Source organism: Rattus norvegicus, chromosome 11, assembly GCF_036323735.1.
Source record: "Rattus norvegicus strain BN/NHsdMcwi chromosome 11, GRCr8, whole genome shotgun sequence".
Classification (NCBI taxonomy): domain Eukaryota; kingdom Metazoa; phylum Chordata; class Mammalia; order Rodentia; family Muridae; genus Rattus; species Rattus norvegicus.
Genome location: NC_086029.1, coordinates 95,197,454 through 95,216,484, shown reverse-complemented (window position 1 = coordinate 95,216,484; position 19,031 = coordinate 95,197,454). Strand labels below are relative to the sequence as shown.

Sequence of the window (19,031 nt, the reverse complement as noted above, 5' to 3'; positions counted from 1 at the left end):
AACTGTGTTGATAGAATTTTTAATAATACAGAATTTGTGATTTTTCTTTGGCTCTTTCACTGAGCACTCTTTGTCACCTTTCATTATTCCAGGCTCTGCCCTTCAGAGCTTTAGAAATCAAGGATAATTCATGGGATGGAAAAGCTCTATTACACATTTTCATACCCTCTGTATGTGGATTTTAACATTTAAATGTATGCAAGTGCAGCCTTAAATATTCATTATGGTCCACAGTTGGGTCTTTTATACAGTTGGATAACCCAGGCTTTGTTCTCACTAGAATATGACCCTCTCACCAAAATAGACACTTGAATTCATTGCTAAAGTTTCACTTAGGAGTTAGGGACAGATACCTAGGGAAATAAAACCTCATATTTATGCCACTTAGAAGAGGGAATCTCCTTCTGTGTAAACAACACATCATAGCACCTCCAGTCATTGGAGCACTGGGCATATATTCCATCCCCTTTCCACACATCCCTTTTCCAGTGTCTGGGATCCACACAGGATCTGCTGGACTCTTTCAAAAGGCTTGGTTCACTTCTCCACTTGGCCAGACAATGCCGACCAGTTACGATTCAGAGGCAGACAACAGAGTCAGGGCAATCCCCTGTCTTATTTTGGGTTTCCATTGATAAGAGACACCACGACCAAGGGATCTCCTATAAAGGAGAACATTTAACAGGGATTGGCCTATAGGTTCAGAGGTTCGGTCCATTATCATTAATGTGGGAAACATCATACTGTCCAGGCAGTGATGGAACCTAATGGGCTGAAAGTTCTACATCTTGATCTTAAGGCAGGCAGGAGACTGGATTTTAGTTAATTGTAAAAGGGTATCAAAGCCCACAGTGACACACTTCCTCTAGCTAGGTAATACCTTCTAATTGTGCCACTCCCTGGGCTAAGCACATTTGAACTACCACACTCTACTCCCTGGCCCCCATAGGCTTGTTCAAGCCCATCAATCTACTGGGTCCTACTTAGCAATAGCACAATGCAAAATACTTTTAGTCCAAGTTCAAAAGTCCCCTTAGTCTTTAAAAGTCTCAACAATGATAAAGGTCTGAAGTTCGAATTCTCTTCTGAGATTTATTTAATCATTTAACTGTCAAAAATCAAATCACATACCTTCAGAACCCCAGGATGTACTTTACAATTACAAAATGTCACAGTGAGAAAATACTGAACAAAAGCAGACCAAAAGTCTAATGTGTGCCAACTCCTAACTCTGCATTTTCATTTCTAGTGTCAAAGAACACTTCACATCTTAAAACTTCTTTCTGCTTTGATGACTCTAAAAAACTTCTTTCTCTTGGACTCATTATATTCCCTGTTATCAGCTTTCCTCAGTAAGTATCCATGGTCTCATTCACCTCTAACATCTTGAGGTCTCCATGGCAATTATAGCTTCACAGCTTCCTTTTCCAATGATTGGAATCCACACAGGATCTTCTGGACTCTTTCAAAGGACTTGGTTCACTTCTCCAGCTCTAACTTCATTCAAGAATTTGGTTGGCTTCACTCCACTGCTTCTGCTATTCTTCGTTGTAAGTCCACAGTACAGGCATCTCCAATATACTGGGGTCTTCTGCTGCAACTAGGCTTCATAAATAGTCTCTTATTGGTTCTCTTCATGGGGTTAATACTCAGATTCTTTTTATGACCCCTTTAATATTGGGCTATCAATTCCAATTGAGGTTATGTCTTTGCCTGCAGCCTTTTCTGGCCTCTTACAATGTCAAGCTATAGCTGCGTACAGCATTATTCATGCAGGGATCAGAAACATTGTCATTCAATTTCAAGTCAAAATGGTTGCCTTGATGTCTAGGCACATAGAAGCAGGAATCCATTAATTCCATCCTGGTACACAACCCCATTTTGGTAGGGGCTTGAATCACAGTGGTTCCAATGAGAGTCAAAACCACAGTCTTCTTAGTAGCTTATTTATTACCTGAGTTGATTTTCCCAAGGGTGTTGTTTCCCATATTGCAGATACATTTAGCACTATAGAAAGTTAGTGATACCACAGTGGAGGGAAAATATGCAAATGACTCATGGTCAAAGTTGATGAGATGCTACAGACCTCAGATGTGCAAAGAAGTCTGACACAAATTGCCAGTTATAGTACTTTTACTGAAGACATGAAACAGCAATAGTTCTTTTCAGAATAGATTTCACAGCTGGTGCTCTGGGGAGATTTTGTCTTACTTCCTCCATGGTTTGCATCACTGTGATTAATACTACTATCATAAGAATGACAGAAGTAGATAGCTTCATCTTCAGTCTGCACATTATTGATTGTCAGGAAGGCTGAGTTGGAAGAGCTGTCAATGGAGCCAGAGAACCTATCAGGAACTCCATCTGGTCTCTTATCATCCCTATAAATCATAGTGGTGGGAGATCTTCCCTCATGCTGCTGGTACCAGTGTATATAGTAGCTTCCAATGTTACCAGAGTTGAGTTTGCAAGACAGTTTGACTGTGCTTTCTAGAGACGTAGACACAGATTTTGGCTGAGTAAGCACAACCTGGGCACATGACCCTATAAGAAGAAAATAATAAAAATCAGTTAGAACAAGGTCATTCCATCCACAGAAAAAACTAGGGGCCAAACATCCCAAGCAACAAACAATTCCAGTCCAATAATTCCTGAAACCCTTCACCTGTTAAGTGATAAAGGAAGGCAAGGAATAGTAGAGTCCATGTCATGGTGAAAACACTCAGATTTTGCTTCCTAAGTACAATGAACAAGCTATAGCTAGGCAGCCCTTCTTATATGTATCTGAGATTCTACATGGACGCTGACTCTATGCAAATACAGTCTTCCTGTGAATGTACAAATTACTCCTTTATTTCAATCTGGGACTCACTGAGAAATTGTGAAGCTAAAAATGGGGGTAATGTGGTCTCCACCAAATGGCAGGCCATAAAAATGTGAAAATGAATGCAAAACAGCAGAGGACTGGGGGCATAAGGAAGTCCTTAGCCATCACGTCTCAGTGCAACTTTGTCCTGTTGTCTGGTATATGAATACTAGGTCTCCCTTTGGCAATAGTGAGAACACTTAGGAACTTACATGACCCCTACCAGTATTGTGATTGAAACATCAATTATTCCTTAACATAATTTTGTAAATATCATATAAAATGGGTAACTCATTTCACTTTTACATAGGGAATCAATACCTGGTTTGAGAGGTATAGTCTTATTTTACTGTAGGAGTCTGGAGGTTATAATTTTGGTCATTTTGAGGTAAGAATTTAGTAGATGATTGGAGTTAAGAGTGAGTCTCAGCATATAAGAATGCTTGCTGTTTCTGCAGAGGACATGAGTTTCATTCTTAGTGTCCTTCTCAGACAGCTCAGAGCATCCAGCATCTTGTAATTATAGCTAGAGAGACTTAGATGTCCTTTTCTGGCCTCCTCAAGTACCCAGACTCATTTATGTGTTTGCAAACTCGCACACCCACATCCACCACACCCACACCCACACACCCACTACTAACATGGTCAATATATAGCTTATCATCTGCTTTCTAGATATTAGTTCTGAAGAAATGGTGTAAACATAGCTGGTAAAATCTTCATCCTAAAGGATGCCTCTGTCTAACAGTTGAGTATATTTAGCACTGTGGGAACCTATCAATAGAGAGGAAGATATCAACATTTATATCCCAAGACTACATTCTTACAATTAAAAATATTTATTTTTTGAGTATTTTTCAATGGTATGTAAGTACTGTCCATGAAAATAGTACACACTTTTGTTGCAAAATGTATATCTTCTGTCCAATTCTCCTTCAGAATTAAGGAGGAATTATGAAGTCTAGTTGTGTGTTTACTACTCACGTGGCCTATGAGAGCAAGGAGCAGGAAAGAACAAAGTGTAGCCCTCCATGGCACTGATACTTGTGCAAGTGTGTGTGGAAGAAAGTAGTGATTTCTGAATGATTTGGACTTGCTAGGTGCTCTGTCATCTCAAGACCAGATCAGCACTGCCCTCTAATGGGCATGAGCATTCTTCAGAAACATTTGGGGATAAAATATTTTCTTCCAGGGAAAGAATTGAACAGGGTTAAAGAAACATAGATAGGCAAGGAAAGTTAAAGCAAGCTTCCAGAGCCCTTTGTTTCCTTTTTCTAGAAAATTCATGTGGGAAAATAGCTAAAGGCACAAGGGCCTTAGTTGATATCTATCAACAAAGAAATGATAATGAAAGTGGTGCACTCAGGGGACACTGTAAAGTACCCAATCCAGCATGTGCTTAACACATTTTCAGTCTTTTCTCATCCTGAAAAAGTAAAGCTGGTATTTTCACCTCCACAGGTTTGTTTTACCAAGCCATTCAATTCTTTTTGTTTTTCATGCTATAAAATGAACTTGAAAATTCCTTAAACAACTATCAACAGTTCAGTCGTATAACTTGGGGTCTCTCCTTTAGGATTCAAAATGACCTCCACTCAAGCTTATGTAACCAACCTACAACTAGAAAAAAATCTTGAAATTAGCCCTGACATAAGTCCCATTCCATAGCCGCCTTCCACACTAAGTAATACTTCTCTGCAGGGACATGGTAGGAACCTCAGTCATCCCCCACATTCACTGGCAATATGGGGATTATGGGTTTGGTCTCTGATTGAGCAGGGTAGAATGTGACTTCACCCTGGAGAACCTGAGCTGATATTGTGCCATATAACATGGTAAACAGTACCATTAAGAAAGTGGTAAGATTATGGGGAGAGAGGAGCAGATGAAATAATCCCAACTTAAAGACTCTGGGAGAGATTCACCGTGAGGGTGACCTTTTTCTGATTCTTTTACTCACCTCACCCCTGGATCTTGCACCCTTGAGCTGTAAATGGCAACTGAGGGTAGGCTGGTGGGATTCTGGAAGAACAATGGCCTGGTATTTGCTACATGGCTATGGTTGAAACTCGGAATTTGAAGAAAACAATAGTAGCTCACGAGTCCCATCCACAGCACTGCAACAGTAAGTCAGTGGAGCAAAGAGAGAGGACAATGTGTTTCAGAACCATAGCTTAAGGAATCAAAATTTAAAGTACTTGTGTTATGGGTTTCCCCTAGCTTTATTGAAGTTTTACTGCCACTAATATATTTGCCACATCACCCGGGTCAGTCCTAGGAGACTCTTGAAAGTATCTTATTCTTTGTACTGATGTCACCTATATCATACTAGCCTTAGTGTAATCAGATAAATCAGTCATGGCTCTTCTCCTGAGATTATGCCATTTCATTCTCTGAGATGGGAAAATGAATTGGTTTTCTCTCTGCCTCTACAATATTTCCTTTTTTCTTTCTCTATTCCCTTCATATCTTGATCCACACCATTCTTGTTTATCATTAGACAAAGAATAATTAAAGTAAAAGAAAATACATTTAGATAAAGCAGAAATGAAATGAAGCAGGAAACGATAACCGAATAAGAACAAGGTCTGAAGAAAAGGCACAAGAAATGCATACAGGTGCAGACACATTGCCATTTGGATATACCCAGAAATCTCATAAAAAACTTAAAACCAGATAAACATCCTAAGACAAAAGACCCCCAAAGAGATGTTTTTAAGCTTATTTCATGTTGGTGATTTACTTCTGGACGTGGAGCCTTCCTTTAAATATGATTTATATACCAAGATACACTCTAGGTCATAGCTAATACCGTATTAGGAAATTGCTATAAATAGGAGATATTTTCTGGATTATTGGTGGAGATAGTGTCCACATCTCCCTTCAGATGTAGGATCTTATATACATCCTGTCACATTTCCAGTTGTGTCTAGAAGGCCTTGATTCCTTGTGTCCTCTAACACTGTGGGCCCTACAGTCTTTACCTCTATTCTGTCAGAGGTTTTTGAACTGTGGTGGAAGGATTTGACTGAGATATCCCCTTTAGGGTTGAGTGTTCCAACATCTCTGATACTCTCTGTTTATTACCTTGCTCCCAATCTCTGCATTTCGTCCCATATTTTGCAGGAGAATGCTTCTGTGATAATAGAAGTGCAAGAAATGGATCTATGAGTATAGCAAAATGCCTTTAAATGTTATTTTATTGCAGTGTTGCTTTGGTCAAACATTAGTATTTGGTTTCTCCCTAGGATTCTGGACTATCTATTATCAGGTACTAGTCACCAAAGCAGCCCTGGGCATGAGTGAGTCTTAATTAAATCAGATTACTTCCACATGCTTTTCTCCAGTATTGCCCAAGCATATTTACAAGAAGGTCAATAGTGTAGACCAAAGGATTTGTATGTGTGTTGACATTTACTGCTATAGTTTTGTAATGCATAAAATATCTTCCAGTACTGTAGCTGCTTATATTATGAATGCTAATTATGTTACCCAAAAACTGCTTGCAGGAGAGTGTCTTCAAGTAGCTTCTGGGAACCTGCCCCTAGTTGGTTCTGATTGGTAAATATGATGCCAACAGTCGATAGCTGGCAATGGCAGATAGAGGCAGAATTTTAGGATTTTCCAGGCTTGGGACCAGGAAGAGAGAGAAGGAGAGATCCATCATGCTTGATGTGGACAGAGTAGATACAGAGTCCATCATAAGCTAGAAAGCATGGAGAGTGTCCCAGCCTCTGGGCCAAGAAAATGTGGCCCAGATGACTGTTTAATTGGAGTTAAGAGCAACCAAGATGAAATACAGAATTAGCAAGTAACAACCAGATGATAGAATCTTTCCACCTTCTTATTCCACAGTTTCTTACAAACATATATAAATGTACCTACACACATATTCACATGTATACTCATACACATATACCTATATGAATAAACACATACATATATACATACATGTACATGTAAGTATATACATATATACACATATGTATATACATATATTTATGTATATATATATGTATATATGAATGTGTATACGATTTTTCTACATATTCTATATGATCTGTGCCTGAAATTCAATTGAAATAGAATTCAGTTGAAATGCCGTGTATAGTTACCCACAATAAGTTTGGATGGAAACCAACCACTCTCCAACACTTAATGCTTCTGCATATAACATTTTATGGTATTTGTTTTTATAAGACCTCATTTAGATGGACCCCATCATAAGAGATATTAGAAGCTATTTAAAATAAGACTTTTATTTTGAGTAGGGATTGAATTAATTTGATCTCCCAAAACCTCCCTGACATTCTATTTGTCAGACTGAGATTTGTACATGGGAAACTGACACTCTGGTTGGCAAGTTGAAACATGAATGAAACAAGATTTTCACTCTAGCTGTCTAAACAGTCAATACTCAGACTCATGAGTACTGGCATATTATGCATGAAACACCATGTCATGCTTATCACTTTTCACTAGTTTGTTCTGTTAAAAATGGCAATGATTGATAAAATTAGTTCATTTGTAAGCAAGAGAGTAGTCCAAAAATTTTAACCTCATCAATTTATGCTGGCTATTTGTAAATTTAAGCACCTATACTAACACTATCCTATAAAAATCAGCTATGTCATATTCTAGTCATCAGTAGGATACAAGTGCATAATTCAAATAATGGTATCTTTAGATATGGGCCCAGGTGGAATTTGGGCCACTGAGGGAGAAAGCAAGGTTACAGTGTGTGACAGAGCTTCCCTTAAACCTGCTGATTCTTATTGCATTGTTTCTGTTTCCACTCCTCTGAGCCACAAAGGATAAATATCACATGATCACTTTTTGGGAAAAGCTAGTTTTCAAAGGATGCCAGGCCAGAAATTTTAGGACATTGGAACGATCATTGTCAGGTTCCTAAACAAACAGCATCACCTGTAATAATCTCAGTGTCAGTGCAAGCATGAGAACTGCTTTGGCCAAGCAGTGTGGTTAAGCTCTTCCAGTATTTCTCTAAATGTGTGAAAGTCAGAGGTGACAGTAGTATACAGCCCATGATGAAGATACTCCAGTTTATGTTCACAGATGAGTGGGGATCTTTGTGCTCTGCCATTCACTCAAGGATACAGTCTGTTGACATTAATTAACATTTATTATGTACGAAAAGCTATATATGCTTCCATAGAGTTTGAAAGGACCCAACTTAGAGGGCTGTGCAAAGGAGTTGCTCGTTCCAACCCATATCCAACCTCCTCTATTCTGTCAGAAGTAGAGAGAGGCCCCTGTCTTTGTAACATATGAATCAGAACATATTGTTAAGTACCAGATACCTGCAGCTCATGTCCAGAATATGTTGAGGTCAGTTGGACATTAGACAGACAATGAATATTCCATAAGCAAGATATAAATACGACCATAAAATAAATGTGAAAATCTAATTTTTACATGAAGAACAATGAAAAATCAACTGGATTTCAGATTTCACTATTCAGTGCCTTCATTAAAAATTTCTTAGGCAGTTCTGTGAAATGTAGACCTTTTAACATGCTTTGTGGTCAAAAAATGAATCAGTGCCTCAGAATTAGCTGGTTGTCATTATTAAAATTGGTAGTTAAATATTCATTTTGCACACTCATCTACAAGGTCCTAAAACAAAAAGGAAGTGCCGGTATCAATTGGTTACAATTATTTTGTAGCCTTGTGAAATCTTTCGGAATGTGACATCATGTGTGGCAAAAGGGGCTTCTGAAATTACTTCAGTTTCTTGTCTACGTCTCTGTAGTTTTGAATACTCCTGGGAGAACTGATTGATTGTTTCCACGAAAGTAAGAAGGTAAGTTGGGGTCTTAGTTCAATAGTTTATCACCAGAGTCCCACTAGTTACTCCTGGCAGACTTTTTCACATGTTCTTTCTAGCTTATCCCCAATCCTTTGTGATTCCACTAGTCCACAGAACATTTCTCTATGAGGGATGCAAATCTGCCATGCTTGGTTGAAACTCAAGAAGAAATCTTTTCCATCATTCCTATTTTCCATTTCAGTATATCCAAACTTACCCTTAGTCCTATAGCAGCTGGCTGTTGATCTCCTCTAGTCAGGATACCAGCATCACATTGAGACTCAACTTCCTTGTGCAGATCCAAGTTCTTCATAGTTCCAGTCAGCTGCCGGTTTCAGCCTATTTTTCCAGCCTGTCTATAATGTTGTGACTTTCTTCTGTCCTGAAGAACAACTCAGTAACAGAACCATCCTTGACTGAGCATAAGTGATCCAGTAAGTGTCACACTTTACTATAACTTAGACTGGCCAACAAAGACCAGAATACTAACATATCAAGATGTGAGAAACGATATAAGATGAGACCAAATATATACACCCAGAAACATTTCAATCATCTTAATTGCAGATGAATTGCTACAAGCATTAAAATTGAAACATAAACAACAAAGACAATACACTGCCTGAAGAATCAAAGTTTTCTATTGAGGAAGGCTTAAAAAACTAGCTGAGCCAAAAATAAGGACGATCTATTATTATAGTTTCAAAGACCGTGAAGAGGATGTGTTAAATGCTTTAATGAAGACTATGAAAACAAAAACTCTTTAAAATCATAATGGAAACAATTAGGGATGTAAAAATTTGATTTAACCAAAGAAGTAAAATCACTAATAAAACAGAAAATGATGCAAAACTAGGAATTAAAAACTCAGGGTGTCAAACAATCTCACCAATAGATTAAAAGTCATGGAAAATGTAATTTCAGGTCCTGAAGAAGGTTGACTTAATTATTTCAACAACATAACATATATATTTCCTGTCATAGAACATGAGGGAGATCTGGGACACTGTGTAAAAAGGAGCAATCTATATATAGCAGGAAAAAGCCAGCTTGAAAGAATAGAATATATTTTAATTGTTTTCATGTTTCCTGTTTGCCATAACTTCTTGCATTTCTCCCCAAATGTCTACCTGAATTAAAATTCTTCCCCCATCTCTGTATCTGAAAGTTTTGTCTAATATGTACCTATCTACCCACCCATCTATCTAACTACTAATCTCTTTACAAAACACAGAAATAAAAAACAAGTCAATAAGACAATGTGGCAAACCGAAGCAAAAAAGTTATCTCACAAACTAGGAAACAAGCAAACATACATGAAATGTATTTTCTGTTGGAAAAATATTCCTGGCCAGTGGAAAAGTCATGCCAGTAACTGATGTACACAGATTTTTATGAAAACAGGTTTGCATGGTCGTCTTAGGTTCTGAGATTTAAGGTTGGCAGAGTTACATAGAATTGCACAGGTAGACAACTCCAGAGTCCGGCATCAGGGTTCAGATCTAGTTTAATGTGGAAGTTTGGCAGCACACACACATAATGATAAGGACATATTCTTCTGTCATCCAGTGGACCTGAATGGCATGCAAATTGAGCGTCATGAGAGAGTACATGAGAAATTGCCTCTTCTGTCAGTATGTCTGCAGACGAAGGGCTGTAAGCGGGCAAATCCCTAAGCTTGGCACCATTTTGTCTGTTTCCATGGTGTCTAGACCCCGTCATATGTCATCTAGAACACTAGAGACTCGGGTGTTCTTTTTTTTTTTAACTTGAGTATTTCTTATATACATTTCGAGTGTTATTCCCTTTCCCGGTTTCCGGACAAACATCCCCCTTCCCCCATTCATTATGGGTGTTCCCCTCCCCATCCTCCCCCCTTGCCGCCCTCCCCCCCAACAATCTAGTTCATCAGGGGTTCAGTCTTAGCAGGACCCAGGGCTTCCACTTCCACTGGTGCTCTTACTAGGATATTCATTGCGACCTATGGGGTCAGAGTCCAGGGTCAGTCCATGTATAGTCTTTAGGTAGTGGCTTAGTCCCTGGAAGATCTGGTTGCTTGGCATTGTTGTACATATGGGGTCTCAAGCCCCTTCAAGCTCTTCCAGTTCTTTCTCTGATTCCTTCAACGGGGGTCCTATTCTCAATTCAGTGGTTTGCTGCTGGCATTCGCCTCTGTGTTTGCTGTATTCTGGCTGTATCTCTCAGGAGAGATCTACATCCGGCTCCTGGAGGCCTGCACTTCATTGCTTCATCCATCTTGTCTAATTGGATGGCTGTATATGCATGGGCCACATGTGGGGCAGGCTCTGAATGGGTGTTCCTTCTGTGTCTGTTTTAATCTTTGCCTCTCTCTTCCCTGCCAAGGGTATTCTTGTTCCCCTTTTAAAGAAGGAGTGAAGCATTCACATTTTGATCATCCGTCTTGAGTTTCATTTGTTCTAGGCATCTAGGGTAATTCAAGCATTTGGGCTAATAGCCACTTCTCAATGAGTGCATACCATGTGTGATTTTCTGTGATTGGGTTACCTCACTCAGGATGATATTTTCCAGTTCCAACCATTTGCCTACGATTTCATAAAGTCATTGTTTTTGATAGCTGGGTAATATTCCATTGTGTAGATGTACCACATTTTCTGTATCCATTCCTCTGTTGAAGGGCATCTGGGTTCTTTCTAGCTTCTGGCTATTATAAATAAGGCTGCGATGAACATAGTGGAGCACGTGTCTTTTTTTATATGTTGGGGCATCTTGTGGGTATATGCCCAAGAGAGGTATGGCTGGATCCTCAGGCAGTTCAATGTCCAATTTTCTGAGGAACCTCCAGACTGATTTCCAGAATGGTTTTACCAGTCTGCAATCCCACCACAATGGAGGAGTGTTCCTCTTTCTCCGCATCCTCACCAGCATCTGCTGTCACCTGAGTTTTTGATCTTAGCCATTCTCACTGGTGTGAGGTGAAATCTCAGGGTTGTTTTGATTTGCATTTCCCTTATGACTAAAGATGTTGAACATTTCTTTAGGTGTTTCTCAGCCATTCGGCATTCCTCAGCTGTGAATTGTTTGTTTAGCTCTGACCCCCATTTTTTAATAGGGTTATATGTCTCCCTGCAGTCTAACTTCTTGAGTTCTTTGTATATTTTGGATATAAGGCCTCTATCTGTTGTTGGATTGGTAAAGATCTTTTCCCAATCTGTTGGTTGCCGTTTTGTCCTAACCACAGTGTCCTTTGCCTTACAGAAGCTTTGCAGTTTCATGAGATCCCATTTGTTGATTCTTGATCTTAGAGCATAATCCATTGGTGTTTTGTTCAGGAAATTTTTTCCAGTGCCCATGTGTTCCAGATGCTTCCCTAGTTTTTCTTCTATTAGTTTGAGTGTATCTGGTTTGACGTGGAGGTCCTTGATCCACTTGGACTTAAGCTTTGTACAGGGTGATAAGCATGGATCCACCTGCATTCTTCTACATGTTGACCTCCAGTTGAACCAGCACCATTAGCTGAAAATGCTATCTTTTTTCCCTTTGATGGTTTTGGCACCTTTGTCGGAAATCAGGTGCCCATAGGTGTGTGTGTTCATTTCTGGGTCTTCAATTCTGTTCCATTGGTCTATCTGTCTGTCTCTGTACCAATACCATGCAGTTTTTATCACTATTGCTCTGTAATACTGCTTGAGTTCAGGGATAGTGATTCCCCCTGAAGTCCTTTTATTGTTGAGGATAGTTTTAGCTATCCTGGGTTTTTTGTTATTCCAGATGAATTTGCAAATTGTTCTGTCTAACTCTTTGAAGAATTGGATTGGTATTTTGATGAGGATTGCATTGAAGAAGTAGACCGCTTTTCGTAAAATGGCCATTTTTACTCTATTAATCCTGCCAATCCATGAGCATGGGAGATCTTTCCATCTTCTGAGGTCTTCTTCAATTTCTTTCTTCAGTGTCTTGAAGTTCTTATTGTACAAATCTTTTACTTGCTTGGTTAAAGTCACACCGAGGTACTTTATATTATTTGGGTCTATTATAAAGGGTGTCGTTTCCCTAATTTCTTTCTCGGCTTGTTTCTCTTTTGTGTAGAGGAAGGCTACTGATTTATTTGAGTTAATTTTATACCCAGCCACTTTGCTGAAGTTGTTTATCAGCTTTAGTAGTTCTCTGTTGGAATTTTTGGGATCACTTAAATATACTATCATATCATCTGCAAATAGTGATATTTTGACTTCTTCTATTCCGATCTGTATCCCCTTGACCTCCTTTTGTTTTCTGATTGCTCTGGCTAGAACTTCAAGAACTATATTGAATAAGTAGGGAGAGAGTGGGCAGCCTTGTCTAATCCCTGATTTTAGGGGGATTGCTTCAAGTTTCTCTCCATTTAGTTTAATGTTAGCAACTGGTTTGCTGTATATATGGCTTTTACTATGTTTAGGTATGGGCCTTGAATTCCTATTCTTTCCAGGACTTTTATCATGAAGGGGTGTTGAATTTTGTCAAATGCTTTCTCAGCATCTAATGAAATGATCATGTGGTTTTGTTCTTTCAGTTTGTTTATATGATGGTTCACGTTGATGGTTTTCCGTATATTAAACCATCCCTGCATGCCTGGGATGAAGCCTACTTGATCATGGTGGATGATTGTTTTGATGTGCTCTTGGATTCTGTTTGCCAGAATTTTATTGAGTATTTTTGCATCGATATTCATAAGGGAAATTGGTCTGAAACTCTCTTTCTTTGTTGGGTCTTTGTGTGGTTTAGGTATAAGAGTAATTGTGGCTTCATAGAAGGAATTCGGTAGTGCTCCATCTGTTTCAATTTTGTGGAATAGTTTGAATAATATTGGTATGAGGTCTTCTATGAAGGTTTGATAGAATTCTGCATTAAACCCTTCTGGACCTGGGCTCTTTTTGGTTGGGAGACCTTTAATGACTGCTTCTATTTCCTTAGGAGTTATGGGGTTGTTTACCTGGTTTATCTGTTCCCGATTCAACTTCGGTACCTGGTATCTCTCTAGGAAATTGTCCATTTCCTGCAGATTTTCAAGTTTTGTTGAATATAGGCTTTTATAGTAAGATGTGATGATTTTTTGAATTTCCTCTGAATCTGTAGTTATGTCTCCCATTTCGTTTCTGATTTTGTTAATTTGGACACATTCTCTGTGTCCTCTCGTTAGTCTGGCTAAGGGTTTATCTATCTTATTGATTTTCTTAATGAACCAACTTTTGGTTCTGTTGATTCTTTCTATGGTCCTTTTTGTTTCTACTTGGTTGATTTCAGCTCTGAGTTTGATTATTTCCTGCCTTCTACTCCTCCTGGGGTTTTTTATTTTTATTTTTATTTGGGATATGATCTTCCAGATTGCAGCACCTATCCATATATAAGAACTTTTTCTTGTGAGACCACATTCATCAGATTTTAAAGAAATGTGTCATATCAGTCATACCTTTATGAGGGACTGTGAAAGGCATCCTGGTTCCTGGTTGAGGTAAGACTAAAAACCGTAGTAACCCTGAAGGGATCGTAGACCTAAAGGTATGGAGACTTAGCCAATAAGATTTCCTTCCCAGAGACTGCTCTCTGCAAAAAGTATTTAACCTCTGGCCCACCCTGAGAAGTAGGATATGGTTTTACTCATCCACTTTCTGCCATGGCAATAAATGCCTTAAAACCATGGACTGCCTCTTTTCACAAGAATCCATCATAGGGAGCCAAGGAGAAGGCCTTTGCCTATACAGCCGCCATCTAATCTCCTGTAGAAGGCCTCTCTGCACTCCCAGCCAGGACTACCACTAAGCAACGCTCAAGCCAACTGCCATCAAGGCAAAGACTCTCCCTGTGGGAGCAGCCAGAGCTCCTCTCTTTTCCCCTTTGACACTGTGATAGATATAGCTCACAGCCCCCCCCCACCTCCATCTTTAGCTCTTTTGTGGCTTCCAGAGGTTCCTGGATGCCCAAGAGCCTGAGAACCAGATGGCTCAGGCCTCACCTCAGACCCGGGGATCCCTGAGCCAGTTCTGGCTGTCTCATGCCTGAAATTGTACTTCTCCAACTGCTAGGGGTATTCTGAGGCATCTCTACAACCTGACATCCACCAGGTAATGGAGTGGAATAAGTGTGGTTAACTTCCCATGTCCTTCCTCCCTGAAAGGGGGAGCCCTGTGACAGAGCAGGTGTGGGATCCCCATAACCCTATAACCTTTTTGCATTGATTTTGTGTTATTTCATGGTGTAACACTTGTTAAAGGGTGAGAAAAGAACATAGGATTCCATAATATAATAAGGTATTGTCTTTGAGCTTTAGGACTGAGGAGTAGTAAGGATATGTTTGGTATTGAGAGGGACAAGTAGAGTTATATTGGGGGTTGCATGTTACCTGAGCTAATTCCCAGAGACCATTTACCTCATCCTGTATAATACTGTCTTAATGATGGAAGTTAAGCAGTTCTACTTGGAGGCGTAGATTAACCTGGAGTTGGGTGTCAAAAGCTTTTGTTCTTGCCTTTGGCATCCTTTTTAAGGCTTCTGATGTTTTTAGAGAATTTTTCAGGGATATCAAAGCAGTGGCTTTTGCTGCTATGGCAATCAACCCAAAACTATAGCTGCTATTATGGTTGATATAGCAAAATCTCTTTTATATCTTTTAATATATTGGTGATGTTGTTGAAAGGAAAGCTCCTGCCATTCCTCTCTAGCATTGACAGGAAGCCATATGTGTAGATGGTGCTATTATATTAATGAGGTGTTGGCATAATAAGGATTTCATATTGAAGAAAGGGACTAGTTTACCTCAGAAGAATTAAGAAAACATGCATTGTCTGAGAAACATGACAGGGAAAAGAACATGGCCAGAATCTGTATAGGTAAGGTTCATGGCAGGCCCACAATGATTTCTTTTGAGAGAATGGAAGCCCTCCGAAAGGCTGTGGATTATTTCCTTCATACGTGTAGTCATAAATATTAGCTTCCTGCATGACCACAAAGATTTTGAAATCTAAACAGGACCATGATAAGCCTCAAACTGATCAGGGTGGCCACCCTTATTCAGACATTGCATCCTGCAGAAGGTAAGGGGGGAGTTCACATTTAGACATTTCCATGAATGTTTGACCTTAGAAGGCTAGGAGCAGAGCCACTTGTAAGTGTTTGGAGTACATAAACACCCTTGGAATTGTGGTATCATTCAGTGTAGCTATCTCAACTCCTCAGTAGGGATTGTAATCATCACATGAATAGCAGATTTCTGGATGAGAGATTGTAATGAGTATTGCGGAAGCATTTAAATACTGTTTAGGAAAGATGCCATTGATAATAGCGATGGACTATTCCTGAATAGGTTTTCCCCTGTCCCATCAGCCTGGGTTGTAGACTTCAATACTTTATGGACTGGCCTCCTTGATATTCTATCTGTATTCATTTTAAAATCTCCTGTGATCAGCTTGGCTAGGATATAAAAATCATACTGGGGTGGTGGGGACAAGCATCCTCTTGGAGGCAAATCCAACCAAATTGAACTCAAGGTGGAAAGAACCACAACAAGGATAAGACATAGATGAATTACCTGCTGAGTGGCACTCATCTACATAAGAGTTGTGACTGTAGATATTCGGTGCTCAAAAGTCCCCAGGAACCAGCATCAGAAATGGAGGGGCTCTAACTGTAGCTCACAACAAAGAGTGAGTGTACCCCTGAGAATTATCACTAATAAAAGCACTAATAAGCAGGTATAGGGTTTAAGGTTTCATCTTAAATACTTCTGGGGACATGTTTTAGGCCTGAGTTACAAAGGGTTAATGATTCCCCGAGGAATGGAGGACAGGCAGGGAAGGGGCTAGTGTAGGTTAACCATGCTAGTGATTTCTTTGCCTTTAGGATCTGGACTTCATACATATCCAGTGCATATTTTCTCTCTGGGAAGAGTCTTTTCCCCCTCTTTCAGTTACAAGTTATTTTTTTTTTTCATTTTCAGTCTCTCTATTTTTCAGTCTATCAATCTGTAAGGATTGATGTGTCAGCCAGGTACTCAAATGGTTTTCCTGTTCCTTATTTTAATACACAAACAAAACTTCAACTTCTATTGATTATCTATAGGCTCTTCATGGAGGAAGCTTAAGGGAGGATTTTAATGGAGAATGGGTGATGATTTTCTCATATTAGCAGCATACTGTTTCTAAAAATAATGGGATGTTCCTGATGGTCCCAAACAAGTGGATTTCAGGATGTTTAGAAATTTACCAAGCTGAACTGATCCATCGAAGGATGGAGTGTACGCTTGTGTATTGCATCATCCTATTAAGTGTGAAACATTGCTAAATTTGCTTGGAAGCATATGTGAAAACTGAAGCTGCATCCAAGACGGGGATGGCACTGCACAATCCAATACATAAGTTTAACATTTGTGGCAAGATAGAGAAAACTTTGTTCTCTGGATAACTATTATCAATCTGACTATGGAAACTCAACAGAAAGGTTTGCATTGTGGAATTAAAGGAGAAATTACAAGCTGATAGGTCCTGGAATATAAGGTGTTCAATTTGAACTATGTCTTTTCCCAATGTAACTGAGAGGCCATAAGAATTCTGAGAGCTAATGCAAAGATACCATCTATGAACATGGTAAGCACAAGTATAGCGGAGTATGCTAAATGTATCCAATAGACAGGAGGGCAGTAGATAGCCCATATTAGTAACCGAAGCTATGGGAGCTTGTTATTTGAAATGTAACTATGCATAATAATCTGGTTTAAGCTTGCATTGTACATTTTTGTACTTTTCTGAGGTTCTTCTGTATTAGTCAATAGTTCCTTGGTTCTCTTTGCACCTTGCAAAAGGGCAAAAAGAGGGCTTAATTAGCCAATGGTAGCGGGAAGGAAAGGTTTCCCATGAAGGTCTCTATAGTTAGTAAAGATTTGGGAACTTACAAATTCAAATTGCACCATTTATGCTTTTATTGTCTTACTATCTATACTGTGCCAGGAAAACAGAAAAGGCTCATGACGTTGTATCTGTTCAGCTGCTTTTTATATTCCTTTGTCAAGTAGGGCTTCTGAAATTTTTGACAGCAAACATTTGAAATGGACAGCATTAAGATATCCAATTAGAAAGTTTGTAAGGAACAATGTAACAGTCATTACTATTGCTTTTAATGCCTCACGTACGTTAATTGACAAATTGTTGGACAATGATTTTGCCCTGTGGGAGCCCACGTCAGGGATATCTCTGCTCTAGATGCTTATTGTTCTCAGCTGGAGTTGAGAAAATCTATCTCTGTTTGCCATGAAGGTGCAGAGGCATGGAAAAAAGAAGTCCTTTGTCAATAGTTATGTAATAGGTATTGATAATGACTAAGGGAGCAGAAAGGCTAAGGTTTATAGTTCTTATAGTCTGTATAGATGCCTTAATTGCTCTTAAAGCATGGAGAAATCTGAATTTACCTGGTGTTTTCAATAATAACAAAAACTGGAAAACTTAATGTGCTAGTAGATGGTTCAATACGTCCCATCTCTAACTAGATGTTGCCTGATATTTTCCCTATGCAAATGGTCACTGATCTACCATATTTGGGATGTTAAAGTTCCAAGATAGATTTATGGGGAATGGCTGCTCCTTATTATCAGCATCCATTAGATTTGGATTAGCCTTTAATTCCCTTTTTCATTTCATGATAATAGCTTAATTTCTTTTGTGAACACCGAATCTATATCATGCAAAGTATCTGTTCTTCACAAATTACTTGGGAGGTCTAGCAAAATTATGGGGGCAATTATCCATGACTTGACTTGTCTGCCCATATCACCAGTCAAGAGGATTGCCAAGATGGTGACTGTCCACCAGTGCTCTTGAAAATTGGACCAAGGTGGAGATTCCAGGAGATGGAAACTTCCTCCTTCTTTAAGCATGGATTTCATCATCCATGTCAATATGCCTCCAATATGGTTACAACTATTTTGTGTCTCATTCTTACTTGGTGGGTGTGATGGTTCGCCAAGGGAGCGGCACTATTAGAAGCTGTGGCCTTGTTGAGGAAGTGTGTCACTGTAGGGGTGGGCTTGGAGACTCTCCTCCTAGCTGCCTGGGGATGCTCATTCTGTTCCCAACTTCCTTCAGGTGAAGATGTAGAACTCAGCTCCTCCTGCACCATGCCTGCCTGGATGCTGCCATGCTCCTGCCTTTGACGATAATGGACTGAACCTGTGAACCTGTAAGCCAGCCCCAATTAAATGTCCTTTATAAAACTTGCGTTGATACATAGTGTCTGTCAATCAATGAAAGCCTAACTAAGACAGAAGTTTGTACCAGGAAGTGAGGACAGGCTGTGATAAGCCTGATCATGCCTTTGTTTGGAAGAATGTGG

The 19,031-nt window shown here is 39.4% G+C and overlaps 1 protein-coding gene and 1 long non-coding RNA gene across 9 annotated transcripts in view; one reads left to right on the top strand and one right to left on the bottom strand.

Annotated features, from left to right (window-relative positions):
- The window catches only part of LOC134481033 (immunoglobulin lambda-1 light chain-like), a 357,250-nt gene that overhangs the window by 199,815 nt on the left and 138,404 nt on the right, over positions 1-19,031 (bottom strand). The window contains exons 1-2 of one of the 8 annotated variants that reach the window (XM_063270871.1): positions 2,666-2,825; positions 2,238-2,544 (exon numbers count right to left, since the gene is read on the bottom strand). The exons of 5 other annotated variants lie outside the window; for them this stretch is intronic. In XM_063270871.1, coding sequence (XP_063126941.1) covers positions 2,238-2,544; positions 2,666-2,711 — 353 coding nt within the window. In that variant the 5' untranslated portion in view covers positions 2,712-2,825. Of the gene's footprint in view, positions 1-2,237; positions 2,545-2,665; positions 2,826-19,031 lie in introns of those variants that run through there. 2 more of the 8 variants (XM_063270874.1, XM_063270873.1) reach the window with 2 other exon arrangements.
- Positions 18,659-19,031, top strand: part of LOC134481036 (uncharacterized) — a 121,654-nt gene continuing 121,281 nt past the window's right edge. Inside the window, exon 1 of the long non-coding RNA XR_010056208.1 lies at positions 18,659-18,878. This is a non-coding gene — a long non-coding RNA (uncharacterized LOC134481036). The remainder of the gene's footprint in view (positions 18,879-19,031) is intronic.